The sequence below is a fragment of the Salvelinus namaycush genome, chromosome 1, assembly GCF_016432855.1.
Source record: "Salvelinus namaycush isolate Seneca chromosome 1, SaNama_1.0, whole genome shotgun sequence".
NCBI lineage: Eukaryota > Metazoa > Chordata > Actinopteri > Salmoniformes > Salmonidae > Salvelinus > Salvelinus namaycush.
In genome coordinates, this window is record NC_052307.1 from 24064281 (window position 1) to 24089229 (window position 24949).

Sequence of the window (24949 nt, forward strand, 5' to 3'; positions counted from 1 at the left end):
GGCTTGGCCAAGACATGGCCATTGTCTTGTCTGCCAAGAAACCCCAAACAACAATGCATAAGCAGAGCTAAATCAGAAACAAAGTAACACCCAATTGTATTCAACAATATATTTTTAAGTGTTTTATCGAAATGGAAAAATTCAAAACAAAAAGGACACATGCTTATGGCCACAATTTTCTTTATTTTTGTGATCTTTCTGCAAAGTTATCTTCTTAACCAACAAGAGCTGTTTCTTTCTCTGTCAAACCAGTGATGCAGTTAAGGGGAATTCCGACACATACTCAGAATGTCTCTACCCTAAGTATACAAAACATTAAGAACACCTGCTCTTTCCATGACAGACTGAAAAGGTGAATCCAGGTGAAAGCTATGATCCCTTATTGATGTCACTTGTTAAATCCACTTCAATCAGTGTAGATGAAGGGGATGAGATAGGTTAAAGAAGGATTTTTAAGCCTTGAGACAATTGAGACATGGATTGTGTATGTTTGCTGTTAATGGGGTGAATGGGCAAGACAGATTTAAGTACCTTTTGAACAGGGTATGGTAGTAAGTGCCACCGGTTTGTGTCAAGAACTGCAACGCTGCTGGGTTTTCACACTCAACAGTTTCCTGTGTGTATCAAGAATGGTCCACCACCCAAAGGACATCCAGCCAACTTGACACAACTCTGGGAAGCATTAGAGACAACATGGGCAAGCATCCCTGTGGAATGCTTTCGACAAATTGCAGAGTCCATGCCCCGACGAATTGAGGCTGTTCTGAGGGCAAATGGGGTGCAACTCAATATTAGGAAGGTGTTCCTAATGTTTTCTATACTCAGTGTATATCATGTGAGTACAGAAAATGTACAAAAAAAGTATGCACTCAATACTGTAAGTTGCGCTGAATAAGAGCGCTTGCTAAATGACTGAAATGTAAAAATGAGTGCAAAGATTAGGCTAATGCCCAACTGAAAGGCCTTTTAAAGCAACCACTACTCAGACAACACTTGGCTTCTCCATTTTTACTAGGCTATTGGCCATTTATTTCATATAGAATAAGGCTTTATGTGTTAAGTCATGACATATTCCACCCTGATCACAAACAGCTCAGATCTTGAGGGGTAGCCTAGTTCAGTCTGAGATACAGGGCTGTGTAGAGTAGAGCATGGCTTAATGGAAGACCAGGAGCATCCACTTAAGAGTAGGACAAATAATCCCATTTCCATCTGAGGAGAGCATCTACTGTTGGCTCGGGCTGGCCTACTTCTCATCAGCCCTTCTTCTCATCTGGCCTTCCTCGGGGAGTGTGAACTGAGTAGCTACCTTAATGAGGCCGATAGAGTTTCATCCTCTCTCCAGACCATACAGCAGTCACAAGATGTAGAGTGTTAGTATCCACCTAGCGAGCACACTGCCCTGAGTGCTTTCACAATCAGACAGTGACCTATAGCCTACAACTAATAGTCCCGTGTGGCTCAGTTGGTAGAGCATGGCGCTTGCAACGCCAGGGTTGTGGGTTCAATTCCCACGGGGGGACCAGGGTTCAATTCCCACGGGGGGACCAGGATGAATATGTATGAACTTTCCAATTTGTAAGTCGCTCTGGATAAGAGCGTCTGCTAAATGACTTAAATGTAAATGTAATAGTTGTGGTGGTCGCACAGAAGACTGAACAGGCCTCACAAAACTGCATTCTTCCAGCATGATCTAACAGTCTATTATCTTCAAATGGGTCAGTTGACTTCAGATTAGACCACATTTCTGCACACAACCAGAAAAAGGAAAATAACAGGCCTGAGTGCAAGGGATAAGGCAAATTGGTTCCAATATCCTGTTTCATATGTCTTTGATAAATCATGAGTGATCTTGTCTTACTTATCTTCATCTGTTCAACATCCATAGTAGAAGTCGACCGATTATGATTTTTCAACACCGATACCAATATCGATTATTGGAGGACCAAAAAAAGCCAATACCGATTAATCAGCCGATTTTTAAAATGTATTTGTAATAATGACAATTACAACAATACTGAATGAACACTTTTATTTTAACATAATACATCAATAAAATCAATTTAGCCTAAAATAAATAATGAAACATGTTCAATTTGGTTTAAATAATGCAAAAACAAAGTGTTGGAGAAGAAAGTAAAAGTGCAATATGTGCCATGTAAAAAAGCTAACGTTTAAGTTCCTTGCTCAGAACATGAGAACATATGAAAGCTGGTGGTTCCTTTTAACATGAGTCTTCAATATTCCCAGGTAAGAAGTTTTAGGTTGTAGTTATTATAGGAATTATAGGACTATTTCTCTCTATACCATTTGTATTTCATATACCTTTAACTATTGGATGTTCTTATAGGCACTATAGCACAGGTGTCAAACTCATTCCACGGGGGGCCGAGTGTCTGCGGGTTTTCGCTCCTCCCTTGTACTTGATTGATGAATTAACATCACTAATTAGTTAGGAACTCCCCACACCTGGTTGTCTAGGGCTTTATTGAAAGGAAAAACCAAAAACCTGCAGACACTAGGCCCTCCGTGGAATGAGTTTGACACCCCTGCACTATAGTATTGCTAGTGTAACAGTATAGCTTCCGTCCCTCTCCTCGCCCCTACCTGGGCTCGAACCAGGAACACATCGACAACAGCCATCCTCGAAGCATCGTTACCCATCGCTCCACAAAAGCCGCGGCCCTTGCAGAGCAAGGGGAACAACTACTTCAAGGTCTCAGAGCGAGTGACGTCACCAATTGAAATGCTATTAGCGCGCACCCCGCTAACTAGCTAGCCATTTCACATCGGTTACACCAGCCTAATCTCGGGAGTTGATAGGCTTGAAGTCATAAACAGCTCAATGCTTGAAGCACAGCGAAGAGCTGCTGGCAAACGCACGAAAGTGCTGTTTGAATGAATGCTTCACGAGCCTGCTGCTGCCTACCATCGCTCAGTAAGACTGCTCTATCAAATATCAAATCATACTTAATTATAACATAATAACACACAAAAATACGAGCCTTAGGTCATTAATATGGTAAAATCTGGAAACTATCATTTCGAAAACAAAACGTTTATTCTTTCAGTGAAATACGGAACCGTTCCGTATTTTATCTAACGGGTGGCATCCCTAAGTCTAAATATTGCTGTTACATTGCACAATCTTCAATGTTATGTCATAATTATGTACAATTCTGGCAAATTTGTTAGGAATAAATGGTCTTCACACAGTTCGCAACAAGCCAGGCAGCCCAAACTGCTGCATATACCCTGACTGCTTGCATGGAACGCAAGAGAAGTGACACAATTTCCCTAGTTAAAAGAAATTCATGTTAGCAGGCAATATTAACTAAATATGCAGGTTTAAAAATATATACTTGTGTATTGATTTTAAAGAAAGGCATTGATGTTTATGGTTAGGTACACATTGGTGCAACGACAGTGCTTGTTTCGCGAATGCGCTTGTTAAATCAACACCGTTTGCGAAATAGGCTGTGATTCGATGAAAAATTAACAGGCACCGCATCAATTATATGCAACACAGGACAAGCTAGATAAACTAGTAATATCATCAACCATGTGTAGTTAACTAGTGATTATGTTAAGATTGATTGTTTTTTTATAAGCTAAGTTTAATGCTAGCTAGCAACTTACCTTTGCTTCTTGCTGCACTCGCGTAACAGGTAGTCAGCCTGCCATGCAGTCTCCTTGTGGAGTGCAATGTAATCGGCCACAATCGGTGTCCAAAAATGCCGATTACCGATTGTTATGAAAACTTGAAATCGGCCCTAATTAATCGGCCATTCCGATTAATCGGTCGACCTCTAATCCAATAATATCTTAATCCAGTAATATCTTTATTATAGGCCTATTAGAAAATAAGATGGAATCAGCACCTAAAACAAGGATGCAATCAATGCAACCATTCATGATAGTGGTTGATTCCACTGGGTATTCACAAGATGGAAACATTGAGTACAGAACATAATCAGTAATGTGTTATGCAATGAGATTTACACTACTATGCAAAACACTGACTTACTGTGTTTTAGTGTGTTTTATGTCTTGCCACTGGATCTCTTTATAAATACCTCACAAACAGAATGACTTCATGAGTCTCTGTCCCACCTAACAGCACCAGAGGATGTTAAATGAACTAGGCCTATTTCTATACATACAGTATCTCTGAGACTGACAACCTCAAGGGCAAGCATAGAATGTATTTATTTCATGGACAAGATGTTAACAATAAGCCTATGCTATAATGCTCCCATTTTGGCTGTAGTGTTTCCATGCGCGTGGATGAAAGCGCGTTCTTTGTTATTTATCTCCGGTAATGAACATACTATTCTCCGTCTTAAAATGTTATTGTTTATTTACGTATTAGGGTACCTGAGGTTTGATTATAAACATTGTTTGACTTGTTTGGATAAGTTAATTGCTAACATTTTGGATTCATTTTGAAGGAGGGAAACCGGTGGATTATTGAATGAAGCGCGCCAGCCAAACTGAGTTTTTATGAATATAAAGAAGGACTTCATCGAACAAAAGGACCATTTGTGATGTAACTGGGACCTTTTGGAGTGCCAACAGAAGAAGATCTTCAAAGGTAAGGCATTTATTATATCGCTATTTCTGACTTTTGTGTCGCACCTGCCTGGTTGAAAAATGTTTTTCATGCTTTTGTATGTGGGGCGCTGTCCTCAGATAATCGCATGGTGTGTTTTCACCGTAAAGCCTTTTTAAAATCTGACACAGCGGCTGGATTAACAAGAAGTTAAGCTTTATTTTGATGTATAATACTTGTATTTTCATGAATGTTAAATATTTATATTTCTGTAATTTGAATTTCGCGCTCTGCAATTTCCCCGGATGTTAAAAGAAGAAGTTAAAAGGTATCCTCCTGCCTCGTTGTACAGTGAGCCGAGTAAAATGCTGAGCTGGATGGGCTCTGTGGATGGATGAGTAATCTTTGTGACACGGAATTGATTCTGTACCAAACACTCTCTTGGAAATATTTAGGCTACACCACAAACATTGGTCAATTGGTCTAGGTCAGGGATGGGCAACTTTGATGGGGGTGGGGGCCACAAAACAATCTAAACTCAGGGGCCGCAGTGGCTCGCGGGTCTACATACCCACATCCATACCCACACATGCAGTCAGAGCCAGCCTTAACCTTTTGGGGGCCCTACGTGAAATTTTGTAAGATGTTTTAGAGTTAATTAACTGGCACGGGCCGCCAGTTGCCCATCCCTGGTCTAGGTCATTATAATAGCAGGTATATTACTACTTTCCATGGGATTGCATATCAATCACTGCTATGCAGTCTGTAGGCAAAATCTCTTTTTTTTTTTTATAGCACTGTTTGCTGATGAGGTGGTGCATCCAAAAGGGAACTACTGGAACAGAAAAGTAGAACAGCTCAATCTGTCAATGCCATGTACATTAGCAGCATCCCATAACTTCTCTCTTTGCATTTGGTGGGCTGAGAGAGGAGTGTGCAAGTAACAGGGCCAAGGCCTAAACCCTAGGATGCTTCAGTAACAGTGTTTCACATGGAAGATATGAGTCAGCCACACCGCAATGAGATGGTGCCACTGGTACAGTTGATGGGAAAACAGCACATTGCTCTGTCCCCATTTTAAAGCCACAACACGCTGTCATTTGATGTCAGGTGCTTAGATAAGTCTGCTCCAGTTGTGAGAGAGAGCCGACAGCTGCCTGAAAATACCTCCCCCCAATCCCAGTTCCCTTCCATGTTGCCCTTGCAGAAACAAAAGGAACAGATCTCTAGAACCATTTTATTTCAATAATTCATATATTTTTGACAGGAACGCACGCAAATGTGTGGTTTGTGCTATTTGATTAAAGACATTAAATGCCTAAATGTCATTACTACATGTAGAGTATGGCAGCATACAGACAAAAGCTAGGCCTTCACGGCAGGTAGCCTAGTGGATAGAGCGTTGGGCCAGTAACCGAAAGGTTGCTAGATCGAATCCCCGAGCTGACAAGGTAATAATCTGTAATTCTGCCCCTGAACAAGGCAGTTAACCCACTGTTCCTAGGCTGTAATTGTAAATAAGAATTTGTTCTTAACTGAATTGCCTAGTTAAATATAAAAACAGTTTACAGCAAGGATGGATTTAATCCAATGACCTACTTTTCATTAAAGGTTTTTGCCCTTTTAACTCCTAAGGTTATGACCCCCTCCCTAAATGTCATCATGGCAAATCAACCCTTTGCTGTCTAGGGTTGATAAGACGAATTGTTGTGACAAATACATATGTATTCAATAAATGAATACATTTTCTCCAAAAAACATTGTATTATTGTTGCTGGGATTTTCCCCACATTTTAATTTATATTGTGGTATCCCCATAGTCTATAGCTACAGTATTACCAATAAGGCATTACAAGTATATTAGAATCCATCTGAATATAAGGATGGAAAATATAAAAGATTTGTCCCAATCATCCGTTCTTGTTCCTGATCCTGTCGGCTAGGCTAAATCGTCTAACATGGTAGGATATGGAATGGCTAAAAAATAGCATGCACACAATAAAATGAGCGTCTTGACGATTATTCCAATGACATGAGCGCATAAACTGGAGTTCCAATTATGACCAATTACCCTGCCTTTGTTAATTATTGCAAAGCAAGTGGTGACATTGCATTGGTATGAATGCCCCCCCTCCCCCCCTCCCCCTTCCCCCCCTCCACAGATAGCGTGATAACTACAGCTAGCACAGTCTAGCTGTTTAATCCCTACTGCTAGTTTATTCATAGGTATAGATTTTACACACAATTGTTAAATTATGAGCATTTAAAACACTACTCACTGTAATGCGTGGTATATTTTTCTTTCCCTGGTATCCGGACATCTTAGCGGCGCGTTGTCAGCGTCCTCGTTTATGGCTGTCACCTCACTGATGTTAGCTAGACCGCTAGCAATGAAAGGGATGGATGCTCGGATGCGTTGAGACCAGTCGACGCTCAGACAAAATTGTGTCTCCGGCTATCGCCTGACTAAATTCGTGAAATAGCTCAATCCGTTCCAACTAGGTTTGCTGAATGAACTTAAAAGGTTTGACAGCCTTTCCTCACGTTCCAATGCTGCGCCAAACCTGTCCAGCAGTCACCAAGCGATAAGATAAACAGTGATGAGGGCCACGGCCACCGTGCATGCGCAATGCCCCACCCTGCCTCTCCACTCACCTGCTGCAGGCCAAATCTGGCCAAGTCTAGAGGATGGATGGGAGACTAGGAGTGACACTGATGCTTATTCGATTTGTCTGAAACAATGCAACTTCCTTTAATTAGAAAGGACAAGCAAAGTCCAATGACATGAGCGCATGAACTGGCGTTCCATGTTTGACCAATTACCCTGCATTTGTTTACTATAGCAGTGCAAGTGGTGACATTACATTGGTATGAATGGAATGAACTGGTAATAAACCTGAAATAAGATATTTTCTCAGATATCAAATATTTTTCTCAAAACACACACTGCATTATAATTATCTTTTGAACAATTAATTATGACAGATACAACCCCTGTATCCCAGTCTAGACTGAGTAGGTGTGGAAATTATCCTTTCATGTATAAGTGGTGACTAATTAGAGTAATGAGGAAAAGGCCCACACACTAATATCCCTGTACCCCCTCTATTGGTGGTATAGGAACAATCTACCGTCAGGTTTAAATTTGTTACACCTTTGATGATTGAAACCAATTATGTGTATTTAGTAATATACATAGTGTGTGGAAGCCTTATGGATTAAATGCTGTTATGTTTCATCAAACAATACGACAGTCAGGTGTGCATGTTGATTTAATTATTTAATTCATTCAGGGATGTATTGTGCATATTCTGTTTAATTTAATGTAATATAAATGCAATTAGATTGCTTTTAAAATTAGGAAGGAAGCCATTCATACGTATACGCATAGTCATGTGGCCAAGTAGCAGTTTGTCCATGTAGGTAGAAATTTCAGCACATACAGTGCATTCAGAAAGTATTCAGACCCCTTCCCCTTTTCACATTTTTATGTTACAGCCTTATTCTAAAATGGATTCAATTATTTTCCCCCTCAATCTACACACAATGCCCCATAATGACAGCCAAAACAGGTTTTTAGAAATGTTTGCAAATGTATTAAAAATATATATATATCTGAAATACCTTTACATAAGTATTCAGACCCTTTGCTATGAGACTCGAAATTGAGCTCAAGTGCATCCTGTTTCCATTGATCATCCATGAGATGTTTCTACAACTTGATTGGAGTCCACCTGTAGTGAATTCAATTGATTGTACATGATTTGGAAAGGCACACACCTGTCTATATGGAGGTCCCACAGTTGACAGTGCATGTCAGAGCAAAAACCAAGCCATGAGGTCGAAGAAATTGTCCGTAGAGCTCCGAGAGGGGTTTGTGACAAGGCACAGATCTGTGGAAGAGTACCAAAAAAAAATTCTGCAGCATTGAAGGTCCTCAAGAACACTGGCCTCCATCATTCTTAAAATGGAAGAAGTTTGGAACCACCAAGACAGTTCATAGAGCTGACCGCCCGGCCAAACTGAGCAATCAGGGGAGAAGGGCCTTGGTTAGGGAGGTGACCAAAAACCCGATGGTCATTCTGACAGAGCTCCTATGTGGAGAACCTTCCAGAAGGACAACAATCTCTACAGCACTCCACCAATCAGGCCTTTATGCTAGTGGCCAGATAGAAGCCACTCCTCAGTAAAAGGCACGATGGCCAACTTGGAGTTTGCCAAAAGACACCCAAAGGACTCCGACCATGAGAAACAAGATTCTCTGGTCTGATGAAACCAAGATTGAAATCCTTGGCCTGAATGCCAAGCGTCTGGAGGAAACCTGGCACCATCCCTACAGTGAAGCATGGCGGCAGCATCATGCTGTGGGGATGTTTTTCAGCGGCAGGGACTGGGAGACTAGTCCGGATCAAGGGAAAGATGAATGGAGCAAAATACAGAGATCCTTGATGAAAGCCTGCTCCAGAGCGCTCAGGACCTCAGACTGTGCAGCGACTCTCCTCATCCAACCTGACAGAGCTGGAAAGGATCTGCAGAGAAGAATGGGAGAAACTCCCCAAATACAGGTGTGCCAAGCTTGTAGCATCATACCCAAGACTTAAGGCTGTAATTGCTGCCAAAGGTGCTTCAAAGTACTGAGTAAAGGGTCTGAATACTTATGTAAATGTGATTTCAGTTTGTTTTAAATAAAATGTGTAAAAAAAAATCTAAAAACCTGTTTTTGCTTTGTCATTATGGGGGTATTGTGTGTAGATTGATGAACTATTTAATCAATTTTAGAATAAGGCTGTAATGTAACAAAATGTGGAAAAAGTCGAGGGGGTCTGAATATTTTCCGAATGCATTGTACCACTTCTTTCAACATCAGAACATCTGCTGTAAGCCAATCGAGATGTCTGAAATCCCCAAACCTCTCCTCTGTTGCCATGGGTTAAAAGAGGTAATTATCCCTCAGAGTATAATAGAAACATGAATTAATGGGATGAACCAAGAGGGATCTGTTCTTTACAAAAGTGTTTCGGCATACACAGACAGAAACGTAAGCATTCATTTAGAGACAGCATGCTGAGGCTAAGAGGACAGACATCTTAATACAGTACTTTATTTCCTCTAAACCTCAACATTACCTGCTCCGTAACTTCGTAAAAGGGGTGACTTGACAATGTTTAAATGATTCAAGTCGGAGATAACAGCAATAAACCTTGCTTGCAACAATAATCTACAACCTTTCACCGATATTCAGATCAATGCAAAGTGGTTAATTTGACCTTATTATTGATTTAGTGCGTCACTGTTTGGAGAGATGGTACTGTTACATCTACCCAGTCGCTGTCTAGGTTCAATAAACATCTGCCAATTAATGTGAAACACCTCTGCCACTGCCTATTCTTTCTACTTTTCATGCATCAAGATACAGAGTACTTGACACTAATCCATCACCCACCTTCCTCTTCTGTTGACAATGTTTTACAATGCATTTCTGTTATATCCGTATTTCACCATACAAAACCCACATTGGAGTGTATTGCGGTTAATTTCTCATTTTAATGTCAGATTTTCATAAAATTGGAAAAACTATCAAACAAGGCTGAAAGTTCTTGCTACTAGAATCAATATCACAAACAAAACATGTTCAAGGAAAAGGCCAAGCATCTTTCAGTTTGTATTTTGGATTATTAAAGAAAAAATATGAAACCAATGATAATGCACATACTTCTTCTGCGTTAGATACAGGATGGACTTGACAATATTAAATGAAAGCTATGACAGCCTTTGGCATCTCATGAATGATAATAAGTTAATCAATGCCAATTACAAGCTAAAGGCATGCATGCAATGGGAGTTACTTTGAGTTGGCACAAACCAAGAACAGAGGCACAAAAAACAATCCCACTCAAAAAAAAAGAACCCTACTACTGTCATCACATCTATCCCCATTGTCCACTCACCCTTCCCCCCAAAGTTAAAAAAACTAAACCCGAAATAACCAAGCAGTGGTGGAGTGCTGGTTCTGTATAGTTACTTTCCCAGGAGTTCCTATCGCACGCTATGTGAGAATAATTTCTTAGTGTATGAAAAAAAAAAAAACGTTTTATTATTGCAAAAAAAAGAAAAAGGGTCCTTTATCAGATTTCATACAATTATTTCAGTACCAAATAGGTCATTGTTAAACATTTATCCAAAAATCATTACTTACATACGGTCTGCTTTATGGAAATGTATGCCTATGGGGAATGGAAACATATTTCATGCATACACAAAATGTTCACCATAAGAATCATGAAAAATCTCAAAATGGATCACCAGAGGACATGTCAAAACCAGGTAGGTGACTTATCAGGACTGGAGATATGAGTGCATGTCACTGTTTGTGTTAGTCTAACCTTCTAGTTAAACTTGTCCAATAGTTGAGAAATCACTGTGCGTGTTACCTTTGAAATGAAAGCGCTGAGATTAAAATAAATCTATATTTGGCACTATGCAGTAGTCATTTTGTGTACCAAAAGCAAACAAAACTGAATTATTTGTGGCCAGTTATAACATCCTTCAACCAATACATCCTACTCTGTATGGTGGCTGGACCTATACACTGAGGGCGTGTTACCACACAGGAAAACTTACATTCAAAAGGTTTATAGAATCAGCTTGGAGAAAATAAATAAGATATGACAAACGAAAGGAAGAATGTGTGGCATTGACACATTTGAGTTGTTGAACAGCAGGCAGGTTGTGTATATTTGTATTCAAACGTTCCCTTACCCCGTGCTTTACCCTGTACTGCAGAGCATTTAGATGTACTATTCTTTCTGCATCTATCTACTGGGATGTTTTCCTGTTAATCAATGGAAACCTGCAGTAGCTATTCACACCCTTTCACCAAGAGACCACCTTCAGAGAAAATTATTTGGGGCTACTAAATGACAAAAATGAGGTATAACTAGAGTAGGCTGGAATAGAAGCAAACTTCTCCTGAATTGATAAGTCTGGGCTGAATATTATTCCAAACTATGTAATAAAATAACAAATCTGAACAACAATACCACTTGATTCACAGTCACTGCAATTCTCAATGCCAATTGAAAGACGTACTGCAGATATGTAGCTTATTTTGGTTCAGGTAAAAGTCACCATGAAATTAACTGACTTGGAGTAGGGAGCAGTAAAGGAATTATTGATTTCTCAAAGCACAATCTCTCAGTCTAAGCCAAGGAATCTGTATAGAAATCTAAGAGAGAGTCCAAAACCCTCAGGCCCTGTGCCATCCAATACCAGTCACAGTGTTTGTGCAGAACAGTATCAACAGCTTTTGAAGAATAATTTTGTCCAGAAGTACAACACTCAGATTCAGGCATGTGCTGTTAACTATTATGTGCTGCTAGTGGTCATTACTGTTCAAAGCCAATCTGTGTCAAAAGTTAAAAGGTTCCCAGTCATTTATGAATTATGAACCCTCCAAAAGCACGCTACATCAAAAACTTGGGAAAGTCATTGTCAGATAAAGTGGTACAAATAACTAAAGGGGGAAAAAAACTGTTGAAAGGAGATAGCTAGGCATACAATGGATGCAGAGGAAAAGAGGGCATTTAAGCACATGAAGACATTGTAACAACTAGTCAACAGGATAATTTTTATGCGACTTCCAGGCACTGCTTCACTTTGGGTTTAGAAAGAGCTGGTGGAAGGCGTGGGGAGTCTCTTCCCAATGTAGACCCTAAGGAGACAATAAGTACAGCATGACAATTCAGGTGATTAACTGACATTTTTTTTTTTTTAACAGCTAATTGAGCGACGATGGTTCATTTCATTCAGTTTTTCCTTCTGTGAGCTCAATGTGCACATTGAACATTTTCTCTAAAGATAAATCAGACCCAGCCTGACCTGTGTGATGTAGTAGGGAGTTGTAGTTTACAACAGGCCAATATTCTACATAGTTTAGCGCAAAAACATGGTAATCAACAACAATGACCATAATCCATTGCGCATCTATCTACCTTGTCCAGTCTCTTATGCCTGCTACGGAAGAGGCAGAAGAATGCACAATCGTGAGAGGATAGAGAGAGCAGCTGTTGCTTTGCAAAGGTATGTCTACCTGAAAAGACATGATCTAGTTTGGTATTCAGCAGTCATAAAAGTACGCCTTATTTAAGAAATACAAAAGAGTGATTTTGTCACAGCATATGCAGCAGCTCTAGAGAAATAAGATTACTTTATTATATAATTTCAAGTTATCAAATAAACTAATGTAATACACAACTACAGTAATGTGGAAAATTATGGTTAATAAGTAATAATGGGCAGTCACTACCATCATGGGACTTTTAATTGTTTTAGTGTGTTAGAGCAAAATCAAAAAACGTATAATCGAACAGATCACAAAAAAGCACTAATCGCTCAGCACTAATGACAATGATTCAACAGCAGACAATCTACAAATACTCACATATATCCATTTGATTTGCTAGTTGTGTAAGATGGAACAGTCACTCACCCAATGCCGAGGGCAAGAATGTGAGATAGAAGTAAGGAAGGGATGAAGACTTTGAGGAAGTCAGCAGAGAAGATACCCCCTTTCTTCATGGCTCCACTATTTCTCATGCTTAGGGATACTGAGCGTCTGGGGTGACGGAAGTGGAACTCCCTACAAAAAAACAAAATAAATCACTGAACATGTTCACCATTTTGAAACAAATTGCATTGTTATCCCACAGAAAATTGTCATTTGTATTATACACTTTCATGGTCTGGGCAGATATGGAACTTACTAAGTTGTCTATTTTTGCTATGATTTAGGCTAGCAGTTTTGTGTTAGAGCAGGGGTGGGAAAACTTTAAAGGCTCGAAGGCCACATAGGGATTTTGAAAGGGCCGCACAGTTTTTTGCTGGGGAAGAAAAAGAGCAGATATTAAAAAAAATCTAAATATATAGGGCCATTATAATTTCTACATTTTCTATCTTTATACTTAAATCTCCCTCCGGCTGGATTGAATGGGCTCGCGGGCCGGATCGTAGTTTGCCCAACCCTGTGTTAGAGTGTGCAGTGTGTCTCCTTACTTGGGTGGAACGTTTTCAGGCCGACTGGACCAATCTGCAACCTTGCTCATCAGGATATCCTCTTCTCTGTTTTTCTCTGGACCTTCCTCCTCTAACTGCAGATGGGGGGAGAGAGAGAGCACATGTGAACAGAGAGGTAATGTAGGCCTATAGTGTAACAGTGTAGACAGGGGCATGGATGGAGGAAGAGAGACATGAGGGCAGGCTGGGTTGTTGTACCTGGCTCCCTCTCCGACTGGACATCTCCACATCAAAGGTGATTTGGCCATCATCCTGATCTGGACTGGGAGGTCTGTGAGGACTGAGGTGCAACACAGGAGGAAATAAATATACAAATTATACAAACACCCCAACATGGAGGAGAGTTTAGGGAGTACACTAAAAACATGACACTCCCTTACCTGTCACAGGAGGAGCTGCTCTGGCTGGACTCGTGCTGGGCGTCCAGCAGGATCTTCTCCATGTCTCCATTGTGGATAGAGGAGGATGAGGGCACATGCTCCAGCGCCGCTGTCAGACTCTCCTCCACCTCCTCTGGCACCACCTCCAGGGCCTGACTCTGCCCCTCATTCCCGTTCCCCGGGGCAGGAGAGGGTGTGGTGGAGTTTGGCAGCAGGGCCTGGTTCCTGTTGTTTCCATTCATCTCCAGCTCCACCCACGACCCTGAAAACATAAAGATGGCAGTGGGGTTTGGAGGAAGTATGTGTATTAGTAAAAATGTTAGTGACATAAGTCTAATGGTAAAGATACAGTGACAAGTTCTCAAATTCGATGCATGGCTTACTGCACCTTCACCAAAAGACATTGCATTTTGATCCCTTCTACCGTTTAGGACCTTTTATCTCAGATGCATGAGACATGTCTGTGCTTTGTCTGGCCTTGTTTGTCTCAGCCACTCACAGTATGTGTAATGAAGTCACTGTATGGAACATACAGCAGTGCATGTTAACAAGGAGAGTCAGTGGATGGCCACCCTATGCTGCCGAGGATTAGGCCTAACTCCATATGCATGAAAGCAGAATCATTTTGTAAAACAAAAAATAGACATGCATGCATGTGCATGTTACTGAAATGATTACCTTCATTAACAAAAACAAACATACATTACATGACCAAAAGTAGGTGGACACCTGCTCAAACATCTCATTCCAAAATCGTGGGCATTAATATGGAGTTGGTCCCCCTTTGCTGCTATAACAGCCTCCACTATTCTGGGAAAGCTTTCCACTAGATGTTGGAACATTGCTGCACGGACTTGCTTCCATTCAGCCACAAGAGCATTAGTAAAGTCGGGCACTGATGTTGGGCGATTACGCCTGGCTCATAGTCAGCATTCCAATTCCTCCCAAAGGTGTTCGATGGGATTGAGGTCAGGGCTCTGTGCAGGCCAGTCAAGTTCTTCCACACCGATCTCGACAAACCATTTCTGTATGGACCTCGCTTTGTGCACGGGGGCATCGTCATGCTGAAACAGGAAAGGGCATCCGCCAAACTTTACAGTTGGTACTATGCATTCGGACAGGTAGCGTTCTCCTGGCATCCGCCAAACCCAGATTCATCCTTCGGACTACCAGATGGTGATGCGTGATTCATCACTCCAAAGAACGCATTTCCACTGCTCCAGAGTCCAATTGCGGCAAGCTTTACACCACTCCAGCCGACGCTTGGCATTGCACATGGTGATCTTAGGCTTGTTTGCGGCTGCCTGGCCATGGAAACCCATTTCATGAAGCTCCCGACGAACAGTTATTGTGCTGACGTTGCTTCCAGAGGCAGTTTGGAACTCAGTAGTGAGTGTTGCAACCGAGGACAGACGATTTTTATGCGCTTCAGCACTCAGTGGTCCAGCTGTGAGCTTGTGTGGCCTACCACTTCGCGAGTAAGCCATTGTTGCTCCTAGATGTTTCAACTTCACAATAACTGCACTTACAGTTAACCGGGGAAGCTCTAGCAGGGCAGAAATCTGACGAACCAACCAATCTGTTGGAAATGTGGCATATGACGGTGCCACGTTGAAAGCGACTGAGCTCTTCAGTAAAGCCATTGTACTGCCAATGTTTGTCTATGGAGATTGCATGGCTGTATGCCATGCAACAGGTGTGGCTGAAAGAGCCAAATCCACTTATTTGAAAGGGCGTCCACATACTTTTGTATATATAGTATAGCAGACTTCAGCAGAGTTCAGTTTAGAAAAAGGCCCTGGACTCAAAGTCTAGCCTGCTTTAAGCCGCAACTGGAACAAAGCATGCTCTCAGTCTTTGCTCACAGTGATAAACAAGCACCCACGCCTATTAAGCAAAACATTCCTGACTTCCTCTCTTGGGGACATCAATTGGACTTGTAATGGGGTAATCTCATCCACCAGCCAGCTCCCTCTCTAATTCGAGCCTGGGGATAAGGTTAGTATGGGTGGCCTGAATGCCACTGTGTCAGTGAGATTGTGTGGTTCCATTGCCAATCTAGGCCATTACATAATGTGCATATTCTATAAAACATAGACATAGCATAGAGATGTTATGTCTATCCATCATGATCTGAAATAGTATGCCTCTTATTCATCATTTTGCTTCATTTGATTGCTTCTCTATAAATAAACACACTATCCAGATGATAGCCTACATTTCATAATGATAGTGCTACTGCCTCTAACAGCAGGCTGCCTGAATGGAATCCAAACCGCTCCCATGCACGGGTAGGAGGGAGGGCAGTTATGCAATCTCTGCAATCAAGCTAAGCATCGAATCCAGGGCCATAAAATCCAGGGCCTGACTATTTAGCCAGTTACGCCTGAGCAACATTCAACTAACTAAACCTCTTCTAGGACTTTCCCTGTGCATTCTACCAGAAACCCACTCTGCATCTCCATACTGTATAAAAGGGACAAGGAGGAACAGAAAGTACTATACAAGGACACCAATAATACAAACCTATACCATCTTAATCTTGTGCTTTTTCCTCCAACGTGGACTGTGTGGGCAGTTTAGAAACTGCATCTGATGGTCATGTGAATATTGAGACTGTTCAGCATACAGTAGCGGTCATTGGGGGTGGAAGTAGGCAATATACCTATTGCGTTATCTGCAAGGTTTACCTTTGACAGTTCCTACCCAAACAGATTTACCACCCCTACCGAAAAGAAAAAAATATCATTATTTTTATTACTGATTAGATTGAGACATTGAGTAGCCTATCTAGTATCAATCTTATTATGAGAAAGCCTTGTAAGGATATGGTATGATGACACTCAGTAGCCTATCACTGAGTATTATGGGCAATTGATAGGCTTAGACAGAGGTGTGGACTTGAGTCGCATGACTTGGACTTGAGTCTGACTTGAGCCACAAATTTGATGACTTGAGACTCAACATGATATAAAAAATAAAATAACTTGGACTTGGAGCCTTAATGCTCAGGACTCTTATTTGACTGGAGACTTATCTGGCCAGGTTTTATAATGTTTTGTCACTTACTTTGTGGCACAGAGTCTCCGTGAATTACTCTCCACGCAGCCAGAGACAGTATCGCACTTGCAAAAAAAAAAAAAAAGTGAAACGCACGCTTGGCCCTCTAATTGGACCAGCAAAATATCAGTCAACACAGATCGGGTGAGCTAGCTCAGTGAAAAGGTTTTGGGTGGGTTGCGAGTGTAGCCTACCATTTGGATTTTATATTTATACCTTCGCTTATTCAACCTGGTCACTAACATAGGCCTACGGAAATGCACCAAATTCTTGTTTCAAAATCATCTAATCTGTGCTTCAGAACCAAAAAGTTGCACATCTTGACTGTTGACCAATCATCAGCATTGGCGCCCAAAGGCGGGCACACATATTCAGATTAGTTACCAGAAAGCACTTGTTTAATTTTCTACGGTTTTGCCTGCCATTAATGTAGCCTCCCCTACATTAATCCATATTAAGTACCATTTAGCAATCTGCTACAGACACATCTTTGTCACAACAATAGGCTACCTGGTGATTTCATTGATCATGTTCATATTTCAGATAGGCCTAGTTTGGGTGGGTTAATTATATACCTCAGTGGTGGTACTGGCTATATTATGTCTAAAGATAGCTGTAACATCACACACCCCTTCAAATTCTTATGAAATTAAGATGTATCATTCTGGCAAACTAATTAAGATATTTGTGAGGAAGAAAAAAGGCTAAAGACAGATCGTGCTTTCCATTCAATCGTGCAACATCCGCTTCATACAAGTATGATCCTGCTTGCTCTGGACTCCAGAGAAGTGACAATGACCATGTTTACATGCAAACAAATATCCCGTTATTATTCGGGATCTCAAGTATTCTGCTTTTGAGTTGACACATGTAAACATCATATCCCTTTTAAAATAAATCGAAAAAGCTTGTATCCCGGTTATGAGAACCCGGATAAGATGCCTGGGATATGTTGATCTTAGATGGGATACTGTGGCATGTGAACATTTTATGCTGTTTACTGTTGCTTTACACGGTCTGCGCAGGCTGAGTTTAGCATTTTATGGGTGTTGTGTGATGTTTTCATCTGATTGTCAAACAAATCACTTCAAAAAGTAGTCTACCAATCCTCCCGGGTGGCGCAGTGGTCCAAGTAGCTGTACCACCAGAGACTCTGGCTGCGACAGAACTCCGGCCGCGACCGGGCCCAGGCTCTGTCGCAGCCGGCCGCGACCGGGCCCAGGCTCTGTCGCAGCCGGCCGCGACCGGGCCCAGGCTCTGTCGCAGCCGGCCGCGACCGGGCCCAGGCTCTGTCGCAGCCGGCCGCGACCGGGAGGTCCATGGGGCGACGCACAATTGGCTTAGCATCGTCCGGGTTAGGGAGTGTTTGGCCAGTAGGGATATCCTTGTCTCATCGCGCACTAGCGACTCCTGTGGCGGGCCGGGCGCAGTGCATGCTGACCAGGTCGCTAGGTGTACGGTGTTTCCTCCGACACATTGGTGCGGGTGGCTTCCGGGTTGGATGCGCGCTGTGTTAAGAAGCAGTGCGGCTTGGTTGGGTTGTGTTTCGGAGGACGCATGGCTCTCGACCTTCGTCTCTCCCGAGCCCGTACAGGTGTTGTAGCGATGAGACAAGACAGTAACTATTAACAATTGGATACCACGAAACTGGGGAGAAAAAAGGTAAAAAATTATTATATATATATTTTTTAAGTAGTCTACCTACCTGCGCAGTTCAATCCTCCGTACTGGACCGCATAGCATTGCTACATTCACCCCTAATTTTGACAAGTTTCTGATAATTTTATTTATTTATTTTATTCTACCAGGTAGGCCAGTTGAGAACAAGTTTTAAATTTACAATTGCGACCATGCCAAGATAAAGCAAAGCAGTGCAACAAAACCAACAGAGTTACACATTTACAAACGTACAGTCAATAACACAATAGAAAAATCTATGTACAGTGTGTGCAAATGTAGAAGAGTAGGGAGGTAAGGCAATAAAAAGGCCATAGAGGCAAAATAATTACAATTTAGCATTAACACTGGAGTGATAGATGTGTAGATGGTGATGTGCAAGTAGAGATACTTGGGTGCAAAAAAACAAGAGTATAAATAACAATATGGGGATGAGGTAGGTGGGTGTGCTATTTACAGATCGGCTGTCTACAGGTACAGTGATCGGTTAGCTGCTCTGACAGCTGATGCTTAAAGTTAGTGAGGGAGATATGAGTCTCCAACTTTAGTGACTTTTGCATTTCGTTCCAGTCATTGGCAGCAGAAAACTGGAAAGAAAGGCGGCCAAAGGAAGTGTTGGCTTTGGGGATGACCAGTGAAATATACCTGCTGGAGTGCGTGCTACGGGTGGGTGCTGCTATGGTGACCAGTGAGCTGATATAAGACGGGGCTTTACCTAGCAAAGACTTATAGATGACCTGGAGCCAGTGGGTTTGGCGAAGAATTTGTAGCGAGGGCCAGCCAACGAGAGCATACAGGTCGCAGTGGACGGTAGTATATGGGGCTTTGCTGACAAAACAAATGGCACTGTGATAGCCTACATCCAGTTTGCTGAGTGGAATGGTGGAGGCTATTTTGTAAATGATGTCGCCGAAGTAAAGGATTGGTAGGATAGTCAGTTTTACGAGGGTATGTTTGGCAGCATGAGTGAAGGATGCTTTGTTGCGAAATAGGAAGCCGATTGTAGATTTAATTTTGGATTGGAGATGCTTAATGTGAGTCTGGAAGGAGAGTTTACAGTCTAACCAGACACCTAGGTATTTGTAGTTGTCCACATATTCGAAGTCATAACCATCCAGAGGTGCGATGCTAGTCGGGCAGACGGGTGCGGGCAGCAATCGGTTCAAGAGCATGCATTTCGTTTTACTAGCATTTAAAAGCAGTTGGAGGCCACGGAAGCAGTGTTGTATGGCATTGAAGCTCGTTTGGAGGTTTGTTAACACAGTGGCCAAAGAAGGGCCAGAAGTATACAGAATGGTGTCGTCTGCGTAGAGATGGATCACAGAATCACCAGCAGCAAGGGCGACATCATTGATATATACAGAGAAATGAGTCGCCCCGAGAATTGAACCCTGTGGCACCCCCCCAGAGACTGCCAGAGGTCCGGACAACAGGCCCTTCGATTTGACACACTGAACTCTGTCTGAGAAGTAGTTGGTGAACCAGGCGAGGCAGTCATTTGAGAAACCAAGCCCATTGAGTCTGCCGATAAGAATGCGGTGAATAACACATTCGAAAGCCTTGGCCAAGTCAATGAAGACGGCTGCACAGTATTGTCTTTTATCGATGGCGGTTATGATATCGTTTAGGACCTTGAGCGTGGCTGAGGTGCACCCATGACCAGCTTGGAAACCAGATTGCATAGTGGAGAAGGTACGTTGGGATTCGAAATGGTCGTTGATCTGTTTGTTAACTTGGCTTTCGAAGATTTTAGAAAAGGCAGGGCAGGATGGATATAGTTCTATAACAGTTTGGGTCTAGAGTGTCTCCCCCTTTGAAGAGGGGGATGACAGCGGCATCTTTCCAATCTTTGGGGATCTCAGACGATACGAGAGGTTGAAAAGGCTAGTAATAGGGGTTGCAACAATTTCGGTGGATAATTTTAGAAAGAGGGTCCAGATTATCTAGTCCAGCTGATTTGTAGGAATCCAGATTTTGCAGCTCTTTCAGAACATCAGCTGTCTGGATTTGGGTGGAGAAACTGGGGGGGGGGGGGGGGGGTTGGGCAAGTTGCTGCAGAGGGTGCTGAGCTGTTGGCCGGGGTAGGGGTAACCAGGTGGAAAGCATGGCCAACCGTAGAAAAATGCTTTTTGAAATGATCAATTATCGTAGATTTATCGACAGTGTTTCCTAGCCTCAGTGCAGTGGGCAGCCGGGAGGAGGTGCTCTTATTCTCCATGGACTTTAGTGACCCAAAACTTTTTGGAATTAGTGCTACAGGATTAAAATTTCTGTTTGAAAAAGCTAGCCTTAGCTTTCCTAACTGACTGAGTATATTGATTCCTGACTTCCCTTAAAAGTTGCATATCGCGGGAGCTATTCGATGCTAATGCAGAACGCCACAGGATGTTTTTGTGCTGGTCAAGGGCAGTCAAGTCTGGGGTGAACCAAGGGCTATATCTATTCTTAGGTCTACATTTTTTTGAATGGGGCATGCTTATTTAAGATGGCGAGGAAAGCACTTTTAAAGAGAAACCAGGCATCCTCTACTGACGGGATGAGGTCAATATCCTTCCAGGATACCTGGGCCAGGTCGATTAGAAAGACCTGCTCGCTGAAGTGTTTTAGGGAGCGTTTGACAGTGATGAGGGGTGGTCATTTGACCACGGACCCATCACGCACGCAGGCAATGAGGCAGTGATCGCTGAGATCCTTGTTGAAGACAGCAGATGTGTATTTAGAGGGCAAGTTGGTCAGGATGATATCTAAGAGGGTAACCATGGTTACATATTTAGGGTTGTACCTGGTAGGTTCCTTGATAATTTGTGAGATTGAGGGCATCATGCTTAGATTGTAGGACGGCCGGGGTGTTAAGCATATCCCAGTTTAGGTCACCTAACAGTACGAACTCTGAAGACAGATGGGGGGGGGGGCAATCAATTCACGTATGGTGTCCAGGGCACAGCTGGGTGCTGAAGGTGGTCTATAACAAGCCGCAACGGTGAGAGACTTGTTTCTGGAAAGGTGGATTTTTAAAAGTAGAAGCTCGAATTGTTTGGGCACAGACCTGGATAGTATGACTGAACTCTGCATGCTCTCTCTGCAGTAGATTGCAACTCCGCCCCCTTTGGCAGTTCTATCTTGTCGGAAAATGTTGTAGTTGGGGATGGACATTTCAGGATTTTTGGTGGCCTTCATAAGCCAGGATTCAGACACGGCTAGGACATCAGGGTTGGTGGAGTGTGCTAAAGCATTTAATAAAACAAACTTAGGGAGGAGGCTTCTAATGTTAACATGCATTAAACCAAGGCTTTTACGGTTACAGAAGTCAACAAATGAGAGCGCCTGGGGAATGGGAGTGGTGCTGGGGGCTGCAGGGCCTGGGTTAACCTCTACATCACCAGAGAAACAAAGGAGGAGTAGGGTAAGGCTAAAGGCTATAAGAACTTATAACTTACATTTGTTTATCAACTATAGTTCGATACATGCAGCTTCTCTTCTATCATAACTTGTTGCCCCAGAAGACTAAATAAAGTAGTGCTTACCAGAATAATGTCTTACAACAATAGAATAAATGCATTAGTAATCTAGTTAACACCAGTGAAGTTGTCTGTTTCGTTAAGGGACCGGGGAGAAAAAGCAATAACTCCAAAACAATAACTTTTGAGCTCCCGAGTGGCGCAGCGGTCTAAGACACTGCATCACAATGCTAGAGGCATCACTACAGACCCTGGTTCGATCCCAGACTGTATCACAACCGGCCGTGATTGGGAGTCCCATAGAGCGGCGCACAATTGGCCCAGCGTCGTATGGGTTAGGGGAGGGCTTGGCCGGGTTAGGCCGTCATTGTAAATAACAATTTGTTCTCAATTGACTTGCCAAATAAAGGGTAAAAAAATCAAATTTTAAAAAGTGGAACGATTGGTCCTGTGCAAAATGTCATCAGTTTGACCAGTTTTAAGGAAATGAAAAGCTGAGAAAAACATTTCTGATAAAACTTCTGTTTCGTACTAGGTGCATATTTTAAGGTTGAAATTGTCTGCTTGCAGAACAGTGTCAAAGATAACATTACACACACGTTCACATTTTCTCAAGAGATGATGAAAGAAATCACATTTCTCCCCTCCTGTTCCTGAGACAAAATTAACATTTCTTTTATAATTTTACTGCAAGAAAATATATTATGTGAGAGGTTATAGGCCTACAGTCAGTGTCCATATATCAGTTATTATTCCATTTAACACATATGAACTTAAATTAGGAATATTCTGTTTATTTGTGGTTAGAGTGATACTCATTGAGCGGGATATCAAAAGGTGCATGTAAACAGCTTATCCAGTATTAGACCTTAAGCGGGATATGAGCTACTATCTGGAATAATGTGTGCATTTAAACGTGGTCAACGTGACATGATATCCCTAGTTGATATTGACTGCTTCCTTGAATGACTCATCTCAAATTGCAGGTGTAAAACACTGTTAATTTCTGAAGCTTGTGGTTTGAAAATGCATCACTATTTATGGCTGTAATGACAGGCTATATTTGTGCAGTGATTGTGCGTGCGAGTTCACCCTGTGCGCAAGCTTTGAACCAGGCCTTGTGGGGGTCAAAAAGTTATAAAATCCTTGCGCTAGCAAACAGATTGCTGATTTACTTTACAGCAATAGGACCGGGTGCAGCGTAAACATCAAATTGTAAGGAGAGAAGATTGCCATAAATGAATATGCAGATCCAAAAATTGTTTGGTGTTCAAGAATATGACCTGTTTACCTTGCAAACTCACCAGCAATGGGGAATCAAGCAACAATTACTAGCATAGGCCTACTGGTATTTTGTTATGTCAAAATTGCTTGAAATTGAGCATTTACTTACGAAGCTCACATTTGAATTTGTTGTAAAAATGAACAACATAATCAAAAATGTGTTGAAGATAGAATAATGAAAATGGCTGTATGGTAGTCTCAAATAGACAAGGACAGTTGTGAAGAGGGCACGACAACGCCTATTCCCCCTCAGGAGACTGAAAAGATTTGGCATGGTTGCTCAGATCCTCAAAAAAGTTCAACAGCTGCACCATCGAGAGCTGCACCATCGAAGGTCAGGATGACTGGTTGCATCACCGCCTGGTATGGCAACTGCTCAGCCTCCGACCGCAAGGCACTACAGAGGGTAGTGTGAACGGCCCAGTACATCACTGGGGTCAAGCTTCCTGCCACCCAGGACCTCTATACCAGGTGGTCAGAGGAAGGCCGCAAAATTTGCCAAGGACTCCAGCCACCCTAGGTCAAAAAGGCTTCTTAACAGCTTCTACCCCCAAGCCATAAGACTCTTGAACAGTTAATCAAATGGCTACCCGTACTATTTGCATTGTCCCCACCCCACATATTTACGCTGCTGCTACTCTGTTTATTATCGATGCATAGTCACTTTACCTCTACCTACCTACATGTACATTTTACCTCAATTACCTCGACTAACCGGTGCCCCAGCACATTGACTCTGCCCCAGAACCCCCTGTATATAGCCTCGCTACTGTTATTTTATTGTTGCTCTTAAAGGAAAACGCACATATGTAGACATGCTGCATGCAAACGTCTAGAAATGTGTTTCGCATGGCAAAAACGTCTAGTGAGTGCCTTCCACAGCAGACATGCATTTCTAAAGCATTCCATTCGCCTTTGTGTGGATTCAGAAAATCGACAATGCACTGAATGTGTGCAACTCAAACCATAAACGCTTCTGAATAGCTGGAGTTGTTAACACATTACATTACTTATAACAGGGAATTTGTTCGGATTCGACACATTTCATTTATAATTTTCTTTTCAGACATGTTTTGATATGGATTAAGCCCGCCCCAAGACAAATTAGAGTTTAGTGGTATCCTTCCATGGTTGGTTGAAATCCTGTCACTCAAACATTCAAAGTAAATCCATTGGAGCAATAAGGGTGACGTTAAAACAATATTAAGGGCTCCTCCCGCCCTGTGGAAGCAGAAGAAATTCCAACCGAGGCAACTTTTGCGATATTTTGTTATAAACATTTACCATGAAAAGCAAGCACATTTGTTGGACATGTATTCAAAACTCTTGATTGTTCGAAAAGGTTGTCGATGATACTTACCGTTGAGGCTAGGCTCCTCGTTATTGTTTTGCTGAGCAGCAGCAGTGGCGGACATGTTGCCAGCTCCGTTTTTAGCGTTTGTCAACATGACACGCAAGCGACCGCG

General features: G+C 42.2%; 1 protein-coding gene across 1 annotated transcript; it reads right to left on the bottom strand.

Moving 5' to 3' along the window:
• Positions 1–10076: 10076 nt before the first annotated feature.
• LOC120066195 (BCL2/adenovirus E1B 19 kDa protein-interacting protein 3-like) lies at positions 10077–24949 on the bottom strand. The gene is made up of 6 exons (XM_039017432.1): positions 24844–24949; positions 14005–14266; positions 13823–13904; positions 13604–13698; positions 13041–13190; positions 10077–12263 (listed from the first exon to the last, which is right to left on the bottom strand). Exons 1-6 carry the CDS (start codon positions 24929–24931, stop codon positions 12215–12217), a joined length of 726 nt encoding a protein of 241 aa, XP_038873360.1. The 5' UTR covers positions 24932–24949; the 3' UTR covers positions 10077–12214.

Bases quoted from the DNA above. Each gene is read 5' to 3' on its own strand.
- LOC120066195 (XM_039017432.1), bottom strand. From the start codon at position 24,931: ATGTTGACAAACGCTAAAAACGGAGCTGGCAACATGTCCGCCACTGCT. The intron at 13,191-13,603 runs GTAAGGAGACAC...GTTTTTTTGTAG, and splicing joins CCTGAAAACGTTCCACCCAA to GGAGTTCCACTTCCGTCACC. The intron at 12,264-13,040 runs GTGAGTGACTGT...TTGTCTCCTTAG, and splicing joins ATTCTTGCCCTCGGCATTGG to GGTCTACATTGGGAAGAGAC.